Source organism: Stylophora pistillata, chromosome 5 (genome assembly GCF_964205215.1).
Source record: "Stylophora pistillata chromosome 5, jaStyPist1.2, whole genome shotgun sequence".
NCBI lineage: Eukaryota > Metazoa > Cnidaria > Anthozoa > Scleractinia > Pocilloporidae > Stylophora > Stylophora pistillata.
The window spans coordinates 12604983-12629274 of NC_142523.1; the positions used below are offsets into that span (position 1 = coordinate 12604983).

A 24292-nucleotide genomic window follows, 5' to 3' on the forward strand; every position below is an offset into this window, starting at 1 on the left:
TTCTAACTAAAGTTTCAACCGCAGAGCAGTTAAAGTTGAAAGCACTTCGCACAGCAAAACGGCTAAGGTAAAGCTCAATTTCACCTTTCATCCCTTCTTTCAAAAGATTTTAGGCACCATGCGCGTAATTACTATAACATGCTATTAGCCCAGGTATTGCTCAGCGCGAAATAAGTACAAGGATCTAAATAACCTTGGTTTCAGCTCTGAAAATTTCTTATAACTCAAGAGATATACATTGGTGGTTATTTTTCTTTCTTCTCATCACCTTACTGCTTGTAAATGTTTCGATACTGCGAGGAAGAATTTTATTTTGGTCACTCTTCCGAGTGAAAGGGTTAATGGAATGAGGAATCAAGGCTGCTGTAGAAATGTCCTCCTTCGCAACCGTTCTCCAGGATGTCACACAACACTCCTCCTGGAGTACGACATTTCCAAAAAAGCGGCTGAAACGAAGACTACTACAACTATGTTGAGTTGTTGTTGTTTTTTTTTTTCCGAAACAAAAATAAACAACTTTAAGAAAGCTTGCTATTTCTCCACCATTTGTAAATGTTACTGCTAATTCAAATTTATGAAATCTGGCAATGTTACAAATCTTAAAAATACGCAAATACTGCCGGCGATACAGCCCAAACTCTATTTACAAAGATATTTTCCAATTTCCTTTTTCTGTTATTGACAATTTGACTATCTCGTTTTGTTGAAGTATTTGCCGTGAGAAAAATTAGACGACTTGTACGTTAAACTAACTCACCAAAAACTAGAATTACCCGAGATTCAGATCGCCTCTTTTTAATTTCGAAAAGAAGAAAGTATTCTCCTTGAAAGTACTAAAGCAAGAGGTACTCTCACCGGAATTGACAAGTAATTCAGCAAATCTTTTGGTAATGGCTTTTCAAAATACTCTTCAACAACATTAAAACAATATTTTGAATATGTAACATACGAAAACCAAGGTTTCTCTGTTCCTGAATAAAGCGATGCAAAGTAAAAAAAAATATATATATATATCAAAGCTTCTGGCCATTCCTTTTTTTTGAAGTAAACATTAGTTTTTTTCTACGCCCTGCACTCGCCCTTATCTCATATATCTTCCACTCTTGTCCAGCTTGAGAATTTTAGCGAGACGCTGTTTTGTGGTGGTTACAGCCTTTTGACGTCCTCTTTTACCCGGGACTACAGAGGAAGTAAAAGTCAATGGCATTTAAAACAGTGGTATGGAAGATCGAGGGGGGAGGGGGGAGGGAACGTTTCAGACCCCCATCCTCAGAGTCCTGTGGGTTTTTTTTCATCAACTGTCTGACGCCAAAATCCTTGTAACGGTAGGATGGCAGTTTTAGCTTACATAGACTCTGATGTAGAAGATTCTTTGTTTTACGATTCAAAGTTTGGACACCCCACCCTCATCAGAAATTCCTCGCTCCACCCCTCACACGACAAATCGACACAAGATACAGGTACAGAATGCAGGGCTCGACACTAACTCTTCAACTCACTAGCCATGTGGCTCGTGACAACTTAGATGTCACGACAATTTCAGTTTGTTTACTGGCCAAACTGGCTAGTGGAAATCGAAAACCACTAACCAAAACTGAATTTCTACTAGTCTGTGGCTAGTTGGCTACCGTTAGTGTCGAGCCCCGGAATGTCATTTTCTGGATCTAACTTATGCACAAAGGTATACTCTCTAAGGAAAAACACTCACAATCAAACCACTAGTAACAAGATTTCAACAAAGAGCAGGATAAATATGACCAAACTGATTGAACAGCCTCACCTTTTGCATTACTGTCAGGTTTTGAATTGCTTGGCGTTGGATCTGGTACTGAGCCTTTTTCACTTCCGTTCAGCGCTCCTGAATTACTTCCGCTGGCGGTTCCTCGATCACTTCCTTTAGCACTTTCACCGGGAGGAGTAGGTCCCTGAAAATGATAAATTGCGAGACTGTGACTACTAAAACCTCACCGCAATCCCAAACTAAATCAAAGGAAAAAGTTTGAATAAAGACTGTTCAACTCTTTTACACCCTAACTTCAGTATGCATATTCTCCATACTGTTCTCTAAACATTTTCTAAGGTGATAACAAGGAGAATCTGTTTAACAATCAGTAGCTTCTTTACTTGATGATCATTTCCTTTATTCTCATAACCTTAATGTGTGATTCAGGGGTGATTATGTAACGAGAAACCAGATGCTAATCACTCTTTGGGGTCGAAGGGTTCACACGAAAATCAAAGTGAACTATGGTCTCTTAAAACAGAGAATTGGCGTAATTCAATCAACAATAGAGATATTTAGCATCGCGTTTACGTGAAACGGCAAACGTCAGCTCGCCGCAACCTGGGAATTCTCAAAAAATAAAAATAAAATAAAAAAAAATAAAATAGCGTGAACCTTGCAGCTTTAGCTTCGCGTGAGCGCACGTCATGGTGGATTTGAGGGCGCCATTGTATTAATTACATGGAATAGTTTTGGTACCCTTTTTTCGGCAATTAACTTCTATTCTGTGAGAGAAAAATTGGCATGGCAAACGCGAGACTGTTTATATTCATGTAGAAACAGCAAAGCGCAACCGGCAAACGTGAAAAAATGGCGGGAAAAACCAGGTCACGTGGTCACTCTTACCGTTCACGTTTCACGTAAACACGGTGCTAAATCTCTCTAATTATAAAATACCACAAAACATCAATTTTTCGCAAGAGTGACAGTACTGAACAGTATGGACGAATATGCTCCTCCCTAAGCTCACTTATCAACGAACTTAGGAAAAAACGACCCCACTAGGCTAGATAATTTTTGACAAATAAATAAAGGAAGTAAGTTTCTAAAGAAACTGTGATGCTGCGTCAGTGGGGGTGACAAGGGAATTTTGGTTTTATCAACCGAGTTGATACCTTAAATTGGCCACCGTAAAGGGTTTCAAAAATGACGTTTCGAGCATTAGCCCTTCGTTAGAGCGAAGGGCGAAGGGCTAATGCTCGATACGTCACCTTCAAACTCTTTACGGTAGCCAATTTACATTTATCAACTCAGTTGATAAAACCATATCACTTGATTGTCTTTGTATCCATTGCAAAATAACTCTGCAGTCATCGATATATTATAAAACATTTGATATAGCAATTTTATTCTTTTAAATTTTTTTACTTTTTTCATGTTTTTCACGAGGGCTACATGCAAATAATTCGTGCTGTCTTCAATAAAGAAAGATTATAGGTATGTTCGAGTTGACAAACTTGAAAAAAACAAAAAAAAAAACAAAAAAAGGAAAGTTCGGTAGCATTTCTTCAACTCACCTCAGGAGCACTCTCCTCCAATGGTGAATTCAGCAAACTACCAGTAGTGCTTCTTCTGGATGTTTGACGAATTGGCCTCACTTCCCGCGATGGCGAACAAAGTAATTTACCTGAGAAACAAAACATGGAAATTGTACTTAAACCTTGCTTGTTGGCTTCAACGTGACATTGCGTAACTTCAGCGTGACCGAACACCGAGATTTTAGCTGAACACCTGGGCAAATACGACTAAGCTGAACACAACCAACAGGGTTCTCTGAAGGTAGCCTTATGCGAATTCAGTTGTACAAAACCCTTCGAGTGACTCACTTTTCGGATTCCACGTCGAATCTACTTTTTCGCTTTTTTTCTTTCGTTGGCCGGGCTTCCATGAATTATTTTTGTCTTCTTCTGTCATCTCAGCGAGTGGTGGATATACTACACAGAAAATAGAGAAAACATTTAGAACAAAGGAAATCATCACAAGGAGTCTAAGAGAAAGTGATTTGAAGTAAACTGCCTGAAACGCGGGTGACCCAGTCGCGATTGCTTTTAAATTTGCATCTGATTGGTTGAGAGAAAGGCAAGAGTTTTCCGGACCAATCGTAAACAAGGAGTCTACGAGAAAGGAGTAACAGGTAAACTGCCCAGGGTGCGGCAAAGCGCGGGAAAACGCGGGAAAACGCGGGAAAACGCGGGTGACCCAGTCGCCATTGGATTTAAATTTGTATCTGATCGGTTAAGAGAAAGGCGCGAATTTTCTGGCCAGTCATAGACCTCAGTCAGTGCAATCCTGGACTACTTTTGATACACAATTGAAAATTGCTCTTCTCTTAAACAAGCATTTTGTCAGATTGATGCACTAAGAGCATGAGCTGCTATTTTCTCGAAAGTTCCGGTAGTTATCAATAACGAAGAGCTGTTTTTCTTTGTCTGCCGTGTTTACATTAACGGTTTCCTTCGTCACAAACTCTAATTTATTTTCTTACCATATTTACTGTCGTGAAAATATTCCGAGTCACCAAATCCAAGATCTTCGTCTTCGCCCTCAGAGTTACTCTCGCCTCCTGCACGCTTGGAGTTCAACTTGGATGTACTGTGTGCTACAGTGGACTGCGAAGACTGAGCACCAGTTGATTTCCGATAGGTACTGGGGATAGATTGAGTAGAAGAAGATTGAAGTGGACTAACACCAGCGCCAGCACTAAGACCGAACAAGAGGGTTTTCGCCGCTTCGATTTCCTCCCTGATGAAAGGGAAAAAATTATTTTGATCAACGTCACGCTCTCAAAAGCTCGACCTCCATTTGTTCTACTGATATGATGTAACCTAATGATGTAACCTAATGATGTAAACACCGACCCAAGCTCTCTTAACTTAAACGAAGGGATCTGGTATCGAACTAATTTTACGGTGCGTGACAACTCTTACTTCAGATCAGTTGCTGAGGTCCAGTCCAAACCGGCCACAGGTTGTGGAATCCGGGAAGCTGATCCGGTGGCCTGCAGCCCAAACGTTGTCGCCAGGCTTCCATGCGTTGTTCTTAACTGCGCAGGGACGAAGCTGGGAGTTCCCCCGAGACTAAAGTTCAGTTCATTATCTGAGTTGTCGCTGCTACTCTCTGTCGTGTGGGTGGGGTAGGAAGGGGCGTTCTTTTTGGGCATGTTGTTCACTGTAGAATAATAAGAGGAGGATTTGTAAGAGAAATGTAAATTGCATGTAACGGTCCATGTACAACTGAGTTGAAGCTGAGATTTTTTCCGTGGCAACTTCGTGTACGTCTACTTTTGAAAGTAAGTCTGCGGAAGAAATCATGGAAAAGATCATCTAAAAATGTACCTACAGTCCATACTTTAGCATGTGGTCAATACTACCAGGTGGAGAGTGGAACCGTTAGAACGTCTTGCCAAAGAAGAAAAGACAAAAATATCACCCGGTTACAGACCTCTGGACCGAAGTAAGGCGCGCCAGGGTACTCCCCTCCCTTCCCACCAACTCTTCCCTTCCCCTTTTAACAGCAGCTGGGCGAAAAAAGAAAAACTCCTCTGATCTTCATGCATCCTCGGAGACCCCGGGGCTGTGAGTCGATTTCAAGTTAGGGCGGAAGTGCCCCTGGGGACATTGTCTTGCAAGACTAGTTCTAAACGGTCGCAGTGGTTCTGGCATTTCAAGAAAAAGCTAACAACAATATTATTTCAAAATCTTCAAGTTCAAGATAGTTATGTTGACGTAGAACGAATAATCAATGATGTGTCAAAAGTTAAATCCAGTTAATAATAGTGTATAACTTATGTATTCTTCTATTTATTGTCATGTGTTTCTATTTCTGTATTTTTATCTCATACTGTCATTTCTGCTTTTAAATTAATGATTTAATATTTAATTTCTGTTTCTTGTATATTTATTGAATCTTTTGTTGAACCGAAATCTATGTAAGATGTTTTAGCGTCCACACACTGCCCGCCGAGACTAGCTATGCTATTTGTGGGTAGTGGTTGATTATGTTAAGTTTAACGCCATTTGAACAAAGAAATAAAGGAATAAAAATAAAGGAATGATTGGTGCCAAAAAATCTTTGTGTTTTCCTGCCCAATCAGAGTGAAGTGTGCTTTGGAGTCCTTTCGTGTGTTTTAACACGGACATATATAGGAAGCTCAGTTGCTCGCCATGTAATTTTGGGCTGTGCGACGGAGCTTTGCACGAGGTGAAAAGTTTCAGTCTCAGCACACAGTGTAAGTGAAATCGATCAGACTGTCCGCAAAAATCTTACCGGAAATTATACTGAATACTTTCGCAGGTATCACAAGAGAACGTGTTTAATAGTTTGCGAGGTTCATATAAAACACAATGGTGACAGGCGTTAATATGTTGCTTTAAACGTTAAACGAGATGTAAGCTTGAATCTTTCTAGATTTTTTGTTTGATTTGCTCTTACTGAAACTTTGCCAATCCTGTGAAGTTATTTCGTCGCACGGGCCACGCAGGGATGTCGAGCAACTGGCGCTTACGCTTACGTAGCTTTCTGTGCGCGCCAAAACCTAATCTTCGCTTTGTAGTAAAGTCTTTCACAATATGGCCAAGATTGCAGAGAACGTTAAGTTCGTGGACGACCTCCAGCAAGCGCTTACAGAAAGCTTACCTGTGTTTCCGGTTAACGAATTAAAATCTGAACAAAAACCTATCATCGAGAACATCGTGGGAAGGAGAGATGTTTTCGGACAGATACCGACGGGGTTTAGAAAGAGCTTAATGTTTCAACTGCTGCCTGGAGTTTTCAAATTCTTGAGCTCGAAAGGCCACGGATTCTCTTCTAGTCCCTTGGTCATTGTCATTTCACCTCTTTTGTCGATTGTGAAAGACCAAGTTAAACACCTTTGATCATTGGGAATCGATACTGCTTTCATTGGGGAAAACAAAAATAAAGACCTAGAAATATTGGATGGAAAGGGCGGGTTTGCTTTATTGTAAATGTCAGCTTAGTACAGGGTGATCTACCCACATCTAATAAACAAAAGTTTTCACGCTTAGCTTTCCTTTTTTTTTCAAGTTAAGATTAAATCAGATTTTGGCGCGCACGGAAAGCTGCGTAAACGCCAGTTTCTCGACATACCAACGTGGCCCGTGCGACGAAATAACTTCACGGAATTGGCAAAGTTTCACAGCAAATTATACAAAAAATCTAGAAAGACTTAAGCTTACATCTCGTTTAACGTTTAAAGCGACATATCAACGCCTGCAACCATCGTGTTTTATACGAACCTCGCAAACTTTTAAACACGTTCTCTTGTGATACCTGCGAAAGTATTCAGTATAATTTCCGGTAAGATTTTTGCGGACAATCTGATCGATTTCTCTTACGTTGTGTGCTAAGACTGAAACTTTTCACCTCGAGCAAAGCTCCGTCGTAAGGTCCAAACCATCATGGCGAGCAACTAAGCTTCTTGTATATGTCCGTCTTAAAAACACACGAAAGGATTCCAAAGCACACTTCACTCTGATTGGGCAGAAAAACACAAAGATTTTCTGGCACCAATCAGATGCCAGAACGACTGCGACCGTTTGGAACTTGTCTTGTAAGACAATGTCCCCAGGGGCTCTTCCGCCGTAACTTGAAATCGACTCACAGCCCCTGGGTCTCCGAGGATGATCTTCATGTTTCTTCAAGGAAAATCTGCGAGGGTCTGGAGAAGAGTATTTTTCTCTCGTTCGTTCTGCTTCTTCATCTTGCCCTCACAAACTAACTGCCTGCCTGAAACAGGCTCATGTCAAGAGTTGCAATTTAAAAAAGGACAAACATAAAAACTTACTCGAAAGTTTCAGCCGCAACGGTCCTTGCTTGGACGGAGAACAAGAGTATGAACCATCCGGGACATCGCCTCGGTCTGACATCTCTTGAGACAGCGGCTGAAATTTCTTACCGGCTATCTTTCTACTGCTGCGATTGTTATTACTGCGAAAGAAAAAAACAGCAGAACTTTGGCAAAAAGTTATCGTCTTTAACACAAAAGAATAATATAGCGAACCTGAAAAAATTCCCACAGCTATCATCTGTTTAGGAATCAATTTCTTTCAAACTCTTAAGTAAAAAAAAGTATGTTAGAGTGTTGTAGAATAAAAAATCAAAACTATCTCAACAGCCAATCAGAATAGAAAATGTCATAAAGAGCCAATGAGGACCCAATACAAAAACTTGTAAGCAAACTGTCTGAGGCGCGGGAAAATCGCGAGTGAGAAAGACGCACTTGGCCTCAGTCTTGCATTTTGATTGGTTGAGTAGCGCGAGCATTTTAGACCAATCACGATGCAATCTCGGATTACTTACCACATTCGAAAGGAATTGTCCCGCTATACTCAAAACAAGAAAATAAAAAGTCGGAGATGGAAAAAAAAAAACACCACCACCACCAAACAGAGAGGTTGAATAATAATGCCGGCTGCATTTAAGGAACTTACTTGATAATTTTCCCATTGGATACAACAAGCTTGAGACTAGAGTCTACAGGAGCACTGAGCTGCACGTTGTCGCCATGCGACTCCACCTCGGCAGCTAATTGTTCCTGCGTTCGCGGAATCTTCAGCTTAAGCGAGGGAAGACTTGTTGAAAGTGGATCAGCTTTTCTTTTTAAATCTGGTCCAGTGTTTGCTATTCTTATCACGGGCTTATTGTCATCCAGCTCACATTTTAAAAATTCTCCGGTATTTTTAGGACTATAAACATTTTTGCTGTCTGGTTTTGGAGCTTTGATTTTTAGGCGTGGCACAGACCCGTCAACCAACGGCGCAGACACAGGACTCCCACTTCCCTGTTGATAGTTCTCGTCAATTTTAGGAGTTGAAGGCCTTGAAGTTTTTCCAGATTTCTAAAATGAATTTAAAATTATTTTATTATATCAAACGTACATTTAAAAATTTTTTCTTGGAATTCCATCGGGTGGAAAGCCTTAACATATAACAGGCTTTCGTACAGCAAAGGTCTTGAATGTAACAACTGAAGGTTTAAAAGAAAAATATAAATGTTTAAAAAAATAGTGGAAGTAGATAAATAAGAAACATACGCCCCCTCTATGGCGCTTTTCGATCGTTTGACGTAAAACCAATAAACAAAAGCAAACGGTACGGCCGTCAGAACAAAGAAAACCATTGTGAACTCAACATAAAGACAAGCAAACTGCTTCCAACAATGGAAAACACCGTAGACTACGGCCTGTTTTAGATGTTCACTCAGTCAAACGAAGCGCGATGGTAAAAGACGGTAGCGGAGTGAAAAATCGAGGGACGGTTGGGGCCGCGTCGCTTCTCTACGTGACCCGACCCAGACCTCCCCAGTTTTCGCTCTGCCGCAACTATCGCTCTCAGTTTTACAAACTGAACGCCTGGAACGGGCTTAATAGACTACAAAGTGAATAATTCTAATTTTCTGACTTTTCAAAGAAGCGGTAAAGAAAAGAAAAAGAATGAAAGCCTGGCTTGCTTTCGTCTCTCAACTGAAAATTGCTCTAAACACAAGTAAAGCTGACAAACCTCGGTCTTTTTCAGTTCTTTAGCGATAGACTTGATGAGTTTGCTCGGCGATACACTGTCAGGAATGAAGAACTTGTGAAGCTTCGTGAATGCCTGTTCGATTGAGGACAAATATAGCTGCATAACAACTGGGTATTTAATAAGAAACATTTTTGTTTTAGAGTTTTGCGGCCTTCAGAACAGCCTAGCTGTAGGGATATAGTCTGCGGTCTTTCCCTGCATTGCAAAACACGACTAGCAAAAGTTTTTCTTTTAAATCAGCACTATTAATTCTCACAGTATCAACAAACGCTTTTCAATCGACCAATTTATACATGTGTTTTTCATGTTACCGTGTTCCCACCAATAGCAAAGCTTCATTTTCCCGTAGATATCCCACACACAACCCAAAATTCCTCTATTCAGTCTGACCAAGGGCTAGCACTCGAAAAGTCAGCTTTTAGAAAATCCGTAGGTGGCCAATTAACATTATCAACTCAGTTTATAAAACCAAAGTTTCTTGTAATACCCCACACCGACGCAGCACCACAGTTTTTTTTCACAAACTTACTCCTTTTACACAAATAATGACTGCAGCCTCACCTCTCCTTTTCTGCTCCACTCCTTAAGTGCTCCGACGAGACTGTTTAAACTCTGAACTACACTGACAGGCGGTTTTCTGCCTGCTTCATGGACAGCTGTGCCACATAACACAAAAACACAAAAGATATTTGAAAGTGTAGACGCTTATCATCAGAGACGAATGAAAAGTTGTGTGTGAGTCGAGTGTTGTAAGTCTAGTTTGTGTAAACTGATTGGTCAGTTTCGCTGTAATGATATTGGCTGGAAGACTCATGTAGTGTAAGTCGGTCGACACAGCGGATAAATGCCGGGCATGTTCGAGGGGATCAATGTTAAGCGTCGAACGCCAAGTTCCCGCTTAAAGTTTCTGAGGAAAATACGGGAAACAACCGCTGTCTCGCAAAATAAGCGACAGAAAATTGAAACGTTCATTGAAATCTGTAAAAGGAAAGAAAAGTTAGGAAAAGGAAAACTCGAGACTTTCCTAACACGGCTTAATCAACTACGATATCCTGATGTTTTACCATTCTGGTAAGAGTTCGGGCCGGTTATTTACACGAGGTGTAACCCAAATCACGGTTTGACGCAGTCAGTGGGCCTCGCACTTTCTCTATAAGTGGGCTGATAAAATATATGTCCTCCCTATGTTAGCTTTCGGCCCTCTTGACACCGTTCACTAGAATAAATTTTCAGGAAAAAAGGTCCAGCTAAACTGAGGAATGTTTAGGACGCGGTTTTATCAAACAACGACTAAACTTTGTTTAAATAACCGGCCCTTTGGGTTACACTATCACTTTCCTTTCGCGCAGTGTTGACCTTAACAGTTCAATGGTCGTATTAGAGACTGCTAAAAACAAAATAGTGAATATAAACCGTTTCCTTACCTTTTATCTTGTCGAGTAAATACACTGCCGCGTACCAATTAATTGACTCAAAACACGGATGAAGGAACTTATCAGGTGTCTTGAGTTGTCTTTCAAGTTTATAGACCCTAAGAATACAACCAAGAATATGCACATCATATTTTAACTTTTTTAACTTCCAAGAGAGATTAACATGTAACTTCTCCCGTTGATAACTATACATTGTACAGCAAACAGGTAATGAGAATAATCAAACTCATCCGGCAGAAGTTATCATCTTGATTTAAAAACAAATTCTTGCAACTAATTTACAAGGAAACGTGTGGCTGCGGGGGGGGGGGGGGAGGGGGGTTGGAGTTCACGATCAGATCTTGGGGTTAAAGAGTTAACGCCGAGCTCAGCTTTACAAGAATTTCACTATTGACCAACGATTAATTGATTAACACAAAACTTCTCATACTTCCGACATATTATTCAGAAAACGGGCGACGACAAGAGACGAAAGTATCAGTGGGAAGGTTGTTCTCTAGATATAACATCAAATTCTCTTCCGAGGTTAAAAAAAAAAAATGTTGAGGAGGCAGAAGGGAGAATTACTAGTGAGATCATTTAAAAGCAATAGACTTACCTCAGTTGAAGTTCAGTGTTGTAAGTGCAGAGAAAGTTCCCTCCAAACACCAGTGAATCAACTGGTGTAAATACTGCATGAACCCAACCTGACACGATGAAAACATTTCGCTGGTAAACGTATTTCTCACCTCACACAGAGTGACTCAGGAGTTTAAAATAAAAGCCGGTTACCAGCGGTCGACCTCCGTCTGTTGAGCCTGCGAGCGGGCTCTCGTGTCCGGGTTTCCCCTTACGGCACAGCCGCCTATGGCAGCCGCTTATGAAAAAAAAGTTATTCTAACCACTGATAAACCACATTCATCTGAAACAATTTGCAGTACATGTACTCTGGTGTCCTACATGGACTCTACGCCTTGGATCTCGTTACTCAATAGTCCTGATTAAGCGACCAACACAGCAGTTAAACGTCGGGCATGCACGAGGGTATCATTCTGGTTGCCGCGCACCAATTTCCTGCGCAAAATTTCAAAGAAAAACATAAGAAACAACCACTGTCTCGCAAAATAGGTGAATGAAGAATGAAACGCTCATCGAAATCTGTAAAAGGGGAAAAAGTAGGGAAAAAGAAAACACGAGACCTTTCGAATACAAAGCTTATTCAAAATGTTCTGCGCTTTTCAAACACAGTGACTTACCGACTTGTGTGCCGGGTTTTTTGTACATCGAGCGAGACAACTTGGTTCTGAATACCTGATAGTACGCCACCCTCATGTAGTCCTCACAAGGTTCGCACACGCGCAGACGTTTAACCACTGTGTTGCCGCTACGCAACAAAACCAGCTTCCTGTTTTCCGTTCCACCGCTATCGCGTGATTCGTTTATTTCACTCCATTTTGCAAACAGACCGCCTGTAAGAGGCTGCCTCATTAAATACACACCTGTTGGGATGAACATGGTTTGCCCAGGCTTCACTGAACACTTGTAGCAGTTCTTTACCATGTCCCCAAAGAACACCTCACTTTGCCGAGCAGAGGAAACCCATTTTTCATATTGGTTGAAATTTTCTTCAGTGGGTTCCACAAAGTAAAACACTTTTTCACCCTGAATAAGGAAGAAAAAGTTCGATCAAAATCTACGCAAACTAATTCCCTGTCAACATAAACACCTGAACGATATGATTCAAACACTTTCACTCCCAAGATCCCATTACTAATTCTCCTTGCCGTCTGCAATTTCTTATGATGTTAGTTTGGAGAATTTTTTAATTGGATCACCTACAAGAAGTAGTTCCCAAAATGATATTTCCCTTTATTCTCATCACTTGTCTGTTTGATATTGTATTGATACTGTAAAGAGAAATTCTGCCTTGATCACTCAGGGTAGTCCAAGGATTAAGTTTTCTTTTACAAGAATTAAGTTAAATCGATTGGTTAAACAACATTATGCAGGGCGTAAAATTGCGCCTAATACAGGCACCAATGCGACTAAGTTTTTCACTTTGGCGACCAAATCCTGAAAATTAGTCGCCAAATTGGCGACTAGAATTTCTAATCACACCTTAGCTAGAGATCTAGTGATTGTTGAAGATTTGTAAAGATAAATCTGCAGCAAAGTTCCTCGTTAAGCTCGTTTCCAAAACGCAGCACATGCACGATGTCGAACGTAAATCTATCGTCACTAGACGCTATATTGCATTTAGGTAACCTATAACGTTGTATATGATCCATTCTAGTGTCCTCTTTGTAGCTTGTGCGAATTTTGCGGGCTCATTTTTGATGTTTGTATGACTGTATCACTGATATGATAATCTATCTACTACAGTGACAGGGTAAAATTTTTTTTTGTGTGTGTGTGTGTCATAATGGCCACCAACCTATTTGGAATTGGCTACCACTTTAAAATATTTAGGAGCCAAGTGGCTACCGGAAAAAAAAGGTAATTTTACGCCCTGTTATGCCTTCTGTTATCATATTCTTCTGCTGCTTTTTTTCTTCTTTTGCTAAATTCCGTTCTTCATTTACCTTTTTTCCTCTCTTAAAATACAATTCTTATAAATGGATGCCATTTATCTCGATCATTTGGCTCATAAAAAAAAATTGGATCAATCTCAGTATCTAGGCAACTGCGTACCCTCCCCTCCCCTAACCGAATAACAGTCAACTGATAACAAGTTAGGGTTACTAACGTTGGGTTAGGGAGAGGGGAGGGTGTGCTCAGGTACTGACAGACGTCCAAATCTTCCCCACTGGGAGTGTGATCATTTTTCAAGTGTTAAAATTTAAGTTTTTTTCCTCCACATAGCTTTCATATCTGCTTTTTTCAATTCTAGACAATTGCTGATTTTTTAGATAATTCTGAGTTTCCTCAAGGCTCTTTTAGCAAATACTTTGAACAACAGATACCCATGTTTATCTTCACTGACCTTCAAAACATGATACCACACTGAGGTGCCTCCAAAGTCAACATGAAAATCTGTGTATGAATTCTTCACACCCATTAAACAGTATTTCTGTACCAAAGGCTTCTTGTGTGGGCTGTTAAGGAAAGTAAAAACATGTGGATCCTGTCATAGTTTGCCCTCTGATATATACAGCATGTACATGTATTAAATTTTACCTTTTCTGAGAGGTGGGTTGCAATACTTTTATGGTGCATTAACCCTACAAGCTTGGGATTGTTCATAATACCGCCATGTTCAATTTAGAGTTGGAGTGGAAAGTGGAGGGAGGGTGTGAGGGAAATTGACCCCATCCCCCTCCCCTCTCTCTTTTGATGGTCACTTATCCCCTTGGTGCAAATTCATTTCTCTGTCCAGAATTCCACAGCAGAAAAAATCAAAGATGGCAAAATCAAAGATGGCAGCTATGATTTTCACCAAAATTTCCCCTGTTGTGCTGGTTACCTGAAAAGTTGACCCTTTGCACAACCTTGTTTCGACAGGGCCTTCTCCTTTAGTTAAGGGTGGGACAGGAAAAGGGAAAAGGGAAAAGGGAAAAGGCCCTGGGAACAAGGTTGCCCTTTAAACCCTAAGATCAGTATATGTATTCTTCATACTGTTCTCTATACATATCCAAGATTCTGACAAGGAGAATTTGTTTAACAATCAAAGTTTCTTACAGATGTAATTTGGCGATCATTTCCTTTATTCTCATGACCTTAATGAATGATTCAGCAGTGTTACTGTAAGGAGAAATTAGATGCTGATCACTCCAGGGGTCAACACTCTCACCCCCAAGATCTCATTTGGTAATTCTCATTACTGTCTGCCATACAATTCTTATGATTTTGGTATGGTGAATTTGGTATTAGATCAACCAATAACCACTGATCAATACTCATTGCTTGTCTGTTTGATATTTTATTGATATGGTAAGGAGAAATTCTGACTCAATCAAATGTGAGAGTTACATGTAACCCTACCTGTCATCAGGAAGATCTGTTGGCCACACATGACTGGCCCAATCAATATCTCGCACAATGGCTGGAGCATGAACAAGAGGCGACAAACTGGAAAAAGATAAGCCCAGAGTAACATCAGTTTGGTGAAATGATAACAACATTCAATACATTATAATAATTACCAACCTGATCGCTGGTTGGCAAACTTATCTATGATGCATATTTGATGTCTACTTACAGCTAGTATATGGTGGTTATATTTGCCATAAACATGTATACAAATTAGCAGTTCTGTACATGAGATGGTATTAGTTTCTAAACTACTGAGAATTATTTTCCAAATTTGATCGTAAAGTTAAGGTCAATAACTTATCCTTTAAAAATTTTAATTTACATCACGAGACAAACTTTTCTTAAGATGATCACTTCTGTATGGTAAAGGATTCCTAGGAGCAGGTAAAATAAATCATTCTGATCAAGTAGGAGACTTTTTAAGAGTACAGAAGCACACCAATTAGTAAGTTACACAATGCCCTTTTATAGCACTGCTGATTCAATTATTTTCCTCAAAGAAGTAATTGGTCACTGGTAGAAAGGAAGGGGAAAAAACTGATTAATGTATACATGTATTATACAGAAAAATTCCCATACCTTGTATTCGAGAACTCCAAACTGATAACATTCAAAATCTTTTTCTTGACAGGGCTCATGTAATACTCAGTCCATTCTCTCATGCGCATACGACGATCCTCCTGCAATTTTTTCAGACAATTACACCTATCCACTAACCCAACTGAGTCCAACAGTTGCTTAATAATAGCTCAATAATATAAAGATCTTTAATATCAACAAACCCAAGGCTGTGGTCTAGCAGCGTCTGGTGGCCCCTGGTGCCTTACTTTTTCTCTTGGGTGACTCAGGAATCTTAGTTTTTCATAAAAAGCATATGCTGACCACTCTGGATTTCACAGTTTCAGAGCACAGGGCTCCCTTCAATTTTTCTTAGAGAGCCTTCAACCTAATGCAAAATGTCAGCTTAGAGCATGAACAGGATCAAAATGTTTCATCCCACTTACAGTTAAATATTATCACAGTACTGCTCAGATATATGTTAACTGTGCAAACAATTTCAATTGTACAGATGCAGGTTGTTAGATGCGCAGGTGCTACTCATGTGCCAAAGATGAATCTTTGTTATTCAATGCTGGGCATTGCCTTTGTGTTATGTACGGTGTTTTGCAAAACATAGGACTTTTGGGATTTGAAAAGCAACAAGTTGACAATGGAAAATTTATATTTTGAAAAAAGTGCTCTTGTTATACATACAGCATTTACGTGGTATTGGTTTGCATAATTATTTCAAAATGAGCAGCAGCACTAGATTTCTAAAGATAAGCTAGCTCATGCATCATCCATGCACATTCATGTACCCTACCGATAAGAAAGAGACAGATTTATCAATGCTCATATGCATGCATGTATATATGCACAATTTGGTCGAACATAGGTTATATCTATATGCACTTACGCTCAACTTTATGTAAATTTTATGTGCATTTTTTTGTTAATGTATTTCTAAGCAGCACTGTCGGTGTTATAACACAAGCGTGGATGTGTGCATACTGTACAAGATGTCAAATTCATTCCGAGAAAGAGCAGATAATCTAGGGAAGTAATTAGCTTTTACCTGTCTGCAGACATCAATGACATCTAATTCCCTCATGGAACCTGCAACATAAATGAAATACTGGTAGTCCACTTTACTTAATGCCAAAAACAGATCCTGATTGTTAAAGGGATGACAAGATCTTTAACCCTTTAACTTTTGGAAGTGATAAACAGGTGCACATAACTTCTCACTTCTTACTTCAAACTCCCTTTTGTCGGCTATTATTCTAAAATAGCGAACTTCAAACTCCGACAACTCACTAAGTGCTTTTGTAAATCGGACCTAAATATCAAACTAGTTTTCACTTCTTTTAAAATTAAAAACATGTTCAGTGTTAAAGATCGTACTCCTGATGCTCTAAAATCCATGGTAGTTTATCAATTTTCTTGTGCGGGATGTAATTCCCGTTGTACTGGCAAAACTAGTCGCCACTTCTCTACTAGGATAAAGGAGCACATGGAAAGCGATAAAAACTTGCATATTTTTAAGCATTTCAACACATCTCCTTCTTGTAAGAACAAATACTCCCTTCCTTGCTGTAGTATTCTGGATTCTGCTAACAACTCAATTGATTTAAAACTCAAAGAAGCTTTTTATATAAATAAGATCAAACCTGAACTTAACAAACAATTACGGCATTATAACACTTTTCTAGCATTTTAGTTCACACCTTTGATGTTTGGTGTCACGTTGTAATCAGTACCCACTTTTGTATTACATCATACTGTAAATATTTTATTCATTTACTTGTCTGTTATATAATTACTCACGTTCTGTTACTCATTGATTGAAGATGGTATAAGCATGCCGAAACATGTCTCTCAAAAAAGTTGTCTATTTCTTATAATTTGCTATGACGAAGGGCTAACGCTCGATACGTCAGCTTTTGTAATCGTTATGGTGGCCAATTTACCATTTCAACTTTGTTGATATATCCAAATTATTTCGTTACCCCCACCGACGCAGCCCCAAACAGTTTCTTTCGAAACTATCAGCCTTTATTCATTTGTATTTCTTACAATACATACAATATCCAGAAAACAGGTAATGAGAATACTAAAACTTATTCAGAACAAGTCGTTTTCTTGATCTAACACCAAATTCTTGTCACAAAGCACTCTGAGTTAATTTGAGAAATTATTAAGACAAATGGATCTCTCGAACTTAATTAGCAACGAATGTGGATCTGCCTGTTTTCTCTGCAGCTCGTAGAGACAAGGAATATTTTTCATAGAATATTACCGGTATATTTTTATATCTTTCTTAATAGTATAGTATTGGTATTTTTGTATAAATATCTTAGAATTTTATTTTATTTAATATTTATTTAATATTTAGTGGTATTACTTTTACTGTGTCTCTAATTAGCATGTATGCCAAAGTACTTTGACACTAAAATAAAGTTATTCATTAATTTACTTATCATATAAGTAAATAAATGCTGTGCGACTTGGACAATTTCAGCAACTTCCAAAAACACGCCTGATATTAATCCTTAATTTTACGAGGAACCATGCAATTACCTATACTAATTTACAAGGAAATGTGTAGCAGCTAGAGGGGAGAATCAACAATCAGAACTTGGGAAGAAATTAAAAGGATTAATCAATTTTAGCTGGTACATGTAATTCTCAGTTAAGCTTGACTGTAAGTTTACACCTCTACTCTGAACAGTCAAGTGAATATAGGCTACACATGGATAACTAAAAATTAACTCTTCTAATCATGAACATACCAACATGCCTCTCAACGTCCATGACAGTAAACTTTTTGTCTGGTATAACCATTCCCAGGCCTTCTTTATTGGCAACAAGAATAGGTCTGTTGAAACCATGTGACTCAAAAAACTCTGTTGACAGATCTGTGCCATTTTCCAACCTCAGAATCACATTGTCCTCCCTAAACAGAAATACAAAATTTGATAAATATCCATGCAGTTTTTTTGTACTCCTTCAATCACAACCTTCATGCAACTCTGCTTCTTTCACCATAGCCATGTTATAAATTTCCCGACACTATTAATGATGCACAAAGATCAAATTTTCTTTTTCTGACATATCTCAGTGGGCCAGGATATTAAATTCCCAAATCAGATTGGCTTCTAGCACACCCATATAACTTGTCCAGCTTTAAAACAACATGGACTATGGTTTGTAATTATTTCATTGCCTTTCATGGCAAACCAGAAAAAAACTAACTGCCCCCCCCCCCCCAAAAAAAAAAGAAGAAGTAATGTACTGGTTGAGATCTATGCATATGGGAAAAAAGTCTGCTCTTAGTTTTAAGTACAGCCTTGGCCAAGACCTTGGGCACTATTTTATCATATGGACCTCCTGCCAAGGGAATAACTTATATATCTCAGGTATATTTTGTGAGATACAGTGCAATTCAAGGTAGTAAGGGTTTTCTTCAACCGTTAAACCATTCAAATTTCTCTTTATAATATTAGCCTTGAAACAATATATATATCTTATTAACCAAGCGCGAGGGCCATACTGGGAGAATATCGGCCCGAGGTCTTGACAGCATGGACCGAGCGCAGCGAAGTCCATACAAAAAAGACTGAGGGCCGATATTCTTCCAGTATGGTCCCGAGCAAGCTTGGTTAATAAGAGATTTATTATACGACTGAAGTTCAAAGGGACACAAGTGTGGTATCATTTGGGACAGGGCCCGGTCCAATACTTAGAGAATATTGGACCGGCACTAGAACATTTTGATTGGTTGATCTTAGTTATTGGTCCTCTGACTGCCCGAGTTGTGTAATAAATATATATAAAGGTCATGAGAATCAAGGAAATAATTTCCAATTTCAGAAGCTCCTGATTATCAATAAAACTCTTCTTGTAAGTATCACAGGAGGAGTAAAGAGAACAGTATGGAGAATACACAAGCAGCATAGACACAGCTGAATAATGAAATGCTACGTCAGAGGGTATGCGGTCAACAACGCGGGCTCTAAGTGTCCTTGGTCTAAAATATAGCAAAATTAGCAGAAAATAATAAGGGCTGACTTTTAAAACTGAGGAACTCTGTTTTCGTTTAAGGCATTTTCTTATTTCCAGAGGTTTTATGGAGAAAATTAATTTTTGAAAATTTTCAGGGGGTGTAGCAAGTTTTTGGAGGTTGTTCCGTAAACAAAAAGCAGCAAGGAAAATGACGTCTCGAAGCAACAGAATAGGAAATCAACCATGCAAACGTCTCAAAATCTGTGTTTCTGCAGCAAAACCTAGCGCATGCGCATGCATTATTCAGCTCTGTCAGCAGCATACTGATACTGAAGAAAAGACATACTGACTGTGACTCAAATAAGGAGAACTTCTTTACTCACTTGAATTTTCTGGTTTTTAGCTCTTTGATAAATGCAACTGTCCCTGCTTGGACAGCCTAAATGAAACAAAAAGCCAACTTGTAACCAAACGAGATTAATCAGGGCTTGACACTAACTTTTCAACTTACTAACCAAGTGGCTGATGAAAACTTAGATGTCACCACAATTTCGGTTGTTCACTAGCCGAACTGGCTTGTAGAAATTGAAAACCACTGGCCTAAACTGAATTTCTACTAGTCTGTGGCTAGTTGGCTTCCGTTAGTGTCGAGCCCTGATTAATGCATACAATCAAATACCAGTAAATCAATGTTGCAGATTAAGTATATACTGTAAAAACCTGTATAAGCAGACACCCATGGGGGAATGGTAGGGTGATTGCTAAATGCAGGTTCCACAGAACAGGAGTGTTTGTGTTTTAAATACAGTGAAAGTGCCCTGTTATGTCATAATTGACCTCTTTATGTACAAAAACTGTCTTAAGAAACTTCTTATATTAATTTGGGGAGACAAACAAGGAATAAATTTCTCTAGAAAGACTATTCTCAGTTATACAGTAGAAACAGTCTGTTGAGACTCAGATACAGATAAGATTGACCATGACCACTTAATCGAGGTGAAAATGGTGGTGAAAATTACATTAAGTAAGGGGGAAAAAGATTAGGACTTTGACAATAACCTCTTAATGCATTGCTGCTTAATATGACTTTGACTGTCCTGACATTTGGACAACCTTAACAGAAGTGATTGTTGAAGTCAAGTGTACTGATTATTATTGTTCAGAAATTATGATTTTACCTTTGATCCATCATCAATTTCACTATAGTCATGACGATGCCAATTGCGTCTTTTCTTTACTACAAGCAAGAAAAGCACAGTTTAGTACACAGAAGTAAGATTTGACCAAGTAATCTGATACTTTGCCTGAAGAAAGACCTAAGAAGGACTGTTGTTGCTTGTGGTGACTGACATTTCCATGACCTTATTGAAGGTAAACATCAGAGGTGAGTTTCTGCCAACAACTCTTCAGACAGCTGTAATGATGGCTTCCACCAAGGCCGTCAGGGGTATGTGACCACCGCTCCAACAGTCCTTTCCAGGACTATTCTCACACCAACAAAGTTTTTACCAAGTTCAAAAAACAAATATGAAGCAGACAGGTGAGGCATGGCTTAGAAAGTTGATATTATGGACAAACATTCGCAAAGCAATTGGTGTAATAACTTGTAGTACATATTGCACTATCTGTACATTATGGGTATGGAGTCTCATAAAAGCTTAGATCACTGCAGCAGCTCAAGTTATAATGACAGCAGAGTTTACAGATTTAATTAATAGAAGAAAATGACGCCAAAATAAAGGTAATAATATTAGTTTAAGTTCAACGCTACAGTGTAAGTGGCTGAGAAAAATAACGCTAACCTTAGTTTTTACCATACAGGTGTTGGACAGGACAATCAGAATTCAATAATACAACTTGAAAGCGGAAGGAATTAAAACATAGTTCTTTACGAAAAGATTTACAAATAGCAGGCAGGAATTTATGGTTCACCCGCATGGTCTGAACAGCTTGCGCGAGACTTCGCTGTTTACAATTTCTAAACAACTTTGATTCAAGCACAAACGCCAACGTAATAAAACTTCAGCATCCAAAATAACACAAATCACAATTCTCAGCATTTAAACTAAGCCTTGATATTGGATAGAAAAATCTCACAAACCCTCGAAAATAATCTTACATATGTTGCTTTTACGTTAATATCAATTTCATGATTTCCGAATGCACTAAACAGGTGATCTCAATGACGGAATTAGCTGAGATATACGCTTTATTTGTTGCAAGATCTGATTCTCTTTCACTTAATCGCCATTAACTCCGTAAGGGGCACGTTTACCGAAGGAAAATATCTACCAGATTTAAATAGGTTTTTTTAACACTACAAAAGAAAAAAAAAACAACAAAAACATTATGGGAGAAAAGTAAGCAACGAAAAGCCTTCATACGCACGCATTGCTTTGACCGATCGAAGTTACTATTCCGTAGTATAATTTTCAAGCACTGAAACAATCGCTACTGACCTTGTGCATTCATGCGCCTTTTATTCAGTCATAAAGATAGTAAAGATGACTTTCACTTACGCGTAAGTGGCCCGTGTAGTAACGCACAATCTGGGCAGTGGTATCGCTCAATGTCTGAAGCTTGGTGCTCTTCAATGCTAACACAACTTAAAAAAAAACAAACAATTTAACCATCGCTTTAGAGTGGAAGTACAACCAACCGCTAAGAAATAGAGATACCGACCTTCCGTGGTACCATTCTTCGCAAGAATCGCACTGAATCATAAACTGAGTTGGGTCGTACGGTTGCCTACATACACAATACAAAGGATCCGCCATCTTGTTTCTCTTTGACATGATATGACGTCATGACCAGAGTGGCCTCGCTTCCGTTCGAAGACTCGGTCTATCCTAGCGCCATATTTGATATTTGATGGTTTGTTTTACTCGGCGCTGTCTCCACAACCACCTGATCACTGCGTTCGACGTTAAGAGATCTCACACTATTTGTGTCACTTTTTTCTGAATGCTGTGCAATTTTAGGGCTTGGGAAGCATCTTGGACCGGCTGTCCACTCACCCGGATTGGGATGTGCAAACATTGGTCTGAAGACATACACGCCCGTGATTTCAAAATCGAACGAGCGCGTAGCGCTAGTTTGATTTGAATTCACAAGTATTATGGCCGGCCATGCACCAATTTCTTGCGCAAAGTTTCAAAGGAAGACAAACCACCACTTTCTCGCAAAACGAGCGAAAGGAAACTGAAACGTTCATAGAAATCTGTAACAATAAGCAAAAGTAGGGAAAAGGAAAACTCGGGACTTTTCAAACAAAACTAAAGCTTATTCAAATACGGGTATCCTGTTGATTTACCATTCTGTTTTAAGCTTTACCAAAAAAATTCTACGGGTTTAGGAACCGTGACTCACTGGCTTGTGTGTGACTCGTGTGAGACAACTTGTTTCTGATAGCCTGAAAGCACACCACCTAGTCAATACAAGGTAGCACAACGTGCGCACATGCGCAGACGTATAACCAATGTGTTCATGCGGGTTTAGCGTCATCTTGACTAGCTGGCCACTCGCCTCGATTTCATATGAGGGCCTCGTTTCCATGTGTTAGCCAGCCTTAATCATATCGGTGAAAGGTCATTTTTTCAAGTAGACCACAAAATGCATTAATTAACCTGAAGCCAGTAATTAAATTGTTGAATTGAAACCCTAACCTGGTGTTATTAATCTCGTAAGCCCTATCAACGAGTATCTTAATGAGACCCACTTTGTAAGAGTACGAAGTAAAGCTGAAATAATATAATAGACCGGTTCACGCTCTTGAGTGCATGCTGGGTAATTAGGGCAAGCAAATCCAAAATGGCGGATACGAACAACACTCTTTTGCTCGATCTGAATACTTATAGTTCAATATAGAAGTCACAGCTACATTTTGAGCTCTTTATGTTATTGCCATCTCGCTCAAAAGTCGTTGACAGTTCAATATCCCAACAACACGATCATGGCCACGCACCTCGAAGATTTTTTGGAACTTTCATGTGGGGAATTGCAGTTTTATCTTAAACAGCGAGGTTTGCCCTCTGGAGGGACACACTCGGATCTTGCTGCTCGTGCTTTGGTAGCTTTTGAACATAAAACGCCTATTCGAGATTCGGCCGAAAGCCAAGCCAAGTCACTACAAAATGAACATGTAGAACTACTACGCACATGCGGTATAAAGGATCCGTTATCCATGGTCGATTGGGAGGACTGTGTAACAAAGTGGCCGCATACAAACATTGGTCAAATATTCTCGTTTATACTTGGAAAAAAAGCTTTCGACACTGACTATATTGGTCAATATAAAATCAGAAAAGCGTATTCATACTTTAAAAGTGGTTTTGTGCACACTGTATACTCAAAAACAATTCATGGACAAGACAAAGTTCTGTTGTTTGCATCTGTCACTCCATCTCAAAGAATTCGCGAAGAACCTCATAAAGTGTGGATAATTTGTAAATCTCCCGGTGAAATTCTTGGGGCATATTGTAGCTGTACAGCTGGATACAGTCAGTGCTGTAATCATGTCATAGCCCTTTTATATAAAGTTGAGTTTGCCAACCAGAAAGGTTTCACAGATCCTTCCTGCACAGATAAGGCATGTGTGTGGAATAATACTAGCAAGAAAGACATCCAACCCATGAAATTAAAGGACATGGTGTTCCAAAGCCACAAGGTAGTCAAAGAAAACCCAAGTTATGCTATTAATAGCAAGGAAAAACAGAACTTTGATCCTCGGCCAGAATCCTTGAGGGTTGTTACCGAAGAAAGCAAGCAAAAGTTTCTAGCTTCTCTTCGAAACATAAATCCTGATGCTGTCATCCATATTTCATATGCACCACCAACTTCTGATGATGTTCCCCCATCACTACAAATTATAGCTGATGATATATCCTCTAAAAACAATGGTGTAGATGCTGATGAATTAGTGAGACAATTTCTGGAACAATTATCTTTCAATGACAGTAGCATTAAAGAATTAGAAAAGGCCA

The 24292-nt window shown here is 39.3% G+C and overlaps 1 protein-coding gene across 1 annotated transcript; it reads right to left on the reverse strand.

Moving 5' to 3' along the window:
• Positions 1 to 454: 454 nt before the first annotated feature.
• On the reverse strand, positions 455 to 22202 carry LOC111335348 (lysine-specific demethylase 7A). The gene is made up of 22 exons (XM_022941230.2): positions 21993 to 22202; positions 21830 to 21915; positions 20489 to 20547; positions 19694 to 19749; positions 18098 to 18261; positions 16381 to 16421; positions 15345 to 15445; positions 14715 to 14801; positions 13717 to 13828; positions 12233 to 12395; positions 11353 to 11440; positions 10746 to 10852; positions 9883 to 9977; positions 9301 to 9393; positions 8233 to 8639; positions 7587 to 7729; positions 4711 to 4951; positions 4269 to 4525; positions 3610 to 3717; positions 3301 to 3410; positions 1781 to 1925; positions 455 to 1179 (listed from the first exon to the last, which is right to left on the reverse strand). Exons 1-22 carry the CDS (start codon positions 22103 to 22105, stop codon positions 1082 to 1084), a joined length of 2874 nt encoding a protein of 957 aa, XP_022796965.2. The 5' UTR covers positions 22106 to 22202; the 3' UTR covers positions 455 to 1081.
• Between the last annotated feature and the right edge of the window lie 2090 nt (positions 22203 to 24292).

Coding starts and splice junctions, on each gene's coding strand:
- LOC111335348 (XM_022941230.2), bottom strand. CDS start 22,105: ATGTCAAAGAGAAACAAGATGGCGGATCCTTTGTATTGTGTATGTAGG. Junction 9,978..10,745: donor TTTACTCGACAAGATAAAAG/GTAAGGAAACGG, acceptor TATGTGGCACAG/CTGTCCATGAAGCAGGCAGA. Junction 4,526..4,710: donor ACCTCAGCAACTGATCTGAA/GTAAGAGTTGTC, acceptor CCCTTTCATCAG/GGAGGAAATCGAAGCGGCGA.